This window comes from Lathyrus oleraceus, chromosome 2 (assembly GCF_024323335.1).
Source record: "Lathyrus oleraceus cultivar Zhongwan6 chromosome 2, CAAS_Psat_ZW6_1.0, whole genome shotgun sequence".
In the NCBI taxonomy this organism is placed as follows: domain Eukaryota; kingdom Viridiplantae; phylum Streptophyta; class Magnoliopsida; order Fabales; family Fabaceae; genus Lathyrus; species Lathyrus oleraceus.
This window is the reverse complement of record NC_066580.1, coordinates 461,004,046-461,007,309: the sequence shown is the minus strand read 5'-3', so window position 1 is coordinate 461,007,309 and position 3,264 is coordinate 461,004,046. Positions and strand designations below refer to the sequence as shown.

The 3,264-nt window shown below is 30.3% G+C and overlaps 1 protein-coding gene across 1 annotated transcript; it reads left to right on the top strand.

Annotated features, from left to right (window-relative positions):
* Window positions 1-1,645: 1,645 nt before the first annotated feature.
* LOC127121547 (transcription factor HEC1-like) lies at window positions 1,646-2,770 on the top strand. The gene has a single exon (XM_051052019.1). The coding sequence runs from the start codon at window positions 1,967-1,969 to the stop codon at window positions 2,621-2,623; it is 657 nt and encodes a 218-aa protein (XP_050907976.1). The 5' UTR covers window positions 1,646-1,966; the 3' UTR covers window positions 2,624-2,770.
* Window positions 2,771-3,264: the final 494 nt, after the last annotated feature.

The window sequence follows — 3,264 nt, the reverse complement described above, 5'->3', positions numbered from 1 at the left end:
GATTTCTTTTCCTTCAATCCAATTTGATTCATCACGTTTTAGGTTTTCTTTAAAAAAATTGGGTTTGGCGGACTTGGACAAAGGGTTGACCAGATTCAACCTCCTAGAACAATAACTGAAAATAAAAATAAAACCTAAAAAGTCACTAATCCATAATATTAGTAATAATAATCTTAATAAACTTAAACCTAATAATAATAACAAATTTTAATTTTTCTAATTAACATAAATAAAAACAAAGAGATATTTCTTAATTAACATATTAACCTAACCTTATATTCTAATTACTCAAAAATAATAAAATTAATAATCTGGACAATAATACTTAAATAATACTGATAATAGTTAATAACGATACTTTTTACTAATAATCTAACCAAATAAAGTTTAGTAAAATATTTTCTAATAATAATAAGGATAATATATTCTAAATAACTGATTAAATAAAATAAATAACCAATAATCTAGATATTAATAATAAAAGACCAAAAATAGTACACAACCTCTAGAATGAAAACAAACTCTTAGAAGAGGACAAAAAGTTCAAATGATCCTCCTTTGATTTTTTAGGCTATTGGAGTTGACCAAATAACATGTATGATGGACTCTAATGTATTAAGATTTTGTACCCTGACTTAAATGGACCGAGTCTGAATCAAGATGCTCATATATACCCTAAAAATAGTGGTCAAAATTGGGGGTACAACACATGCATTTTGAACTAGCTTCACAAATAGGGCAATTTTTAGTTGAGCTGAATGTGTCACTTTAAACCTGAAGTGAAGTAAATGGCAAAAAGAATAAGGGGAAATATTATAGTGTTGGTTTGACGCCTTACTTGAGGAAATTGGAGTGTGAATAGTGTGGGTAATAGTCTCACATTTGTTGGAAATCTGGAGACATGAATATTTATAAGTGAGAAAATCCACCCACCTATCACCTTAAGGTTTTTGGTGAATATGTGGTATGTCTTTCACAAATGTGTTGCTCCAAAAGAATAAATCCTACAATGTTCAATGTTCCATAGTGAAAAACTCATCTAACAACATTTGGGAAATTTAATATTAATGTATTATAAATTCTCTTTGAATATTATTTTTTAAAATTATATAAATATTACAATTATATTATTATAAATATTAAAAATATATATAAATAAAAAAATATTAAAGAAAACGTGAAGAAGTTTTTAGGGGTTTAACCTTAAGAACATATGTCACATTATCGTCACTACAACGTTCTGCACACACTATACCCACCCACTATGAAAGCCTAAAAAATACCTGAGGAGTTTTACCTACCCCTTGTAAAGTATGTCACATCACCATAGCAGTATTCTGCACATAATTCATGCACTCTGAAATCGTGAGATATAATTGAGGGCGCAAAGTTGCCAGGAGATTTTACCAAAAGTTGCAATGACCATTCTGCGTTGCTAAGTTTTTATTTTATTTTTATATTGTGAGTAGTTTTACTTCTGATGATTTTCATCTCAAAATTAATAATTCAAATTTGATATATAAGTTTTTTTAATTAGAATTATTGGATAGCGGTGATAATAAATAAGAGAAAAAAATGTATTTTTATTTTTTAATTAATAAAAAATTATGATTGATTGTTTGTAAATTTGTATACAAATATATTTTTTAATAATAGTAGGGGACAATCCCTACTATGAATATAAGGTTGTGATATTAGCATCCTTTAATTAGCACAATAGATTACTAACTCCTTTATTTAAGAAGCAGTTGAAGGAAGCTATATAACAAAGCTTTCCAATACCCTCGTAGAATCATGCATACGTTCTTGGTAGGTTACAGATATTTTACAAACCTGCACACACACTGCAAATATTCTACTTTCACACTTGTTCCCATACTCTGCTACTTTCACTTTTCTCACCTTAGCCTCTATTTTTCTGTACTTTCGTTCCTTCTTCCATTCCTCTTTGTCTCTATAAACATTCATGGATGAGGACATTATCAACACTTTCGAAAGTGATGAAAGCAGCATGGACATGATGACAATGATGATGCAAATGGAAAAGTTTCCTCAATTCCACCAGCCTTTTTATAACAACAACAACACACATAACGAGTTCCCTTATGGAACTTATCCGCAACCACCACTCTCTTATCCTCACCAACCAATGACACCGTCTCTTCAACACAACGGAGTTCAAATTCCATCCGGTAGAATCAACAATGCTTCGTTCTCGTCCTACTCTGATAAGAAGAACTCAATGGCGGCCATGAGAGAGATGATATTCCGTATGGCCGCTATGCAGCCGGTTAATATAGACCCGGAAACAATCAAGCCACCAAAGAGAAAGAACGTGAAGATTTCAAAGGATCCACAAAGTATAGCAGCCAGACACAGAAGAGAAAGGATTAGCCAGAGAATAAGAATCTTGCAGAGATTAGTCCCCGGTGGAACTAAAATGGATACCGCTTCAATGTTAGATGAAGCAATACATTATGTGAAGTTCTTGAAGAAACAAGTTCAAACGTTGGAACAAGTTGGAGCAAACAGACCTTTGAATGTTAACTACTCATCTTTTCTTAGAGGTTGTTCATCACCTTGTCAAATGGTGGGTCCCACTTCCAAACAAATGCTTAGTTGATAAAGAATAGAAAGAAATTTGATTTTTCTGATATATGTCCAATATATATTGAAATATTTATGCATATTATTGTTGGATATGGCTTTGAGGTTAATGTTGGAATATTGTAAGCAAGAGTTATAAGCTAATAATGAATATGTTTTTGTTGTCCAAACTTTTTAGCTTAAAATTTTATTTTTGTTTTATTACTACTTGTGTCTAATCAGAATGAATGTCAGATAAGTGTTTGAATAATTAAGAACAAGCAAATCTTTTGAATGATCTACACTCATACACGTTCATTGTAAGATCTTTTGAATGTTTTTTGTTTTCTTAATGTGTAACTGTAAGGAACAAGTTTTGAGTTTCTTGGCAATTAGGTTCTCATTGGGGGATATATCACATGCACATGCAGCAATTCAGTCAACATTATTAATGATATTCAAAAGAATAGTTATCTATATAAAAGAAAATATATTGCCTAATAATATTTTTATTCATTTAATGCATAAAAATACTACTAAATTGCATTGTTGCACGAGTGGTATATAGAATTAATAATTTTAAATACATTCCTTTAATTATAAGATTTGAGTTTGTGTCTCAAAGTAACCAGTAAATTATATATCTTTTAAGGCAAAGTGAATTGAGGTCAAGTCATG

Bases quoted from the DNA above. Each gene is read 5' to 3' on its own strand.
- LOC127121547 (XM_051052019.1), top strand. From the start codon at position 1,967: ATGGATGAGGACATTATCAACACTTTCGAAAGTGATGAAAGCAGCATG.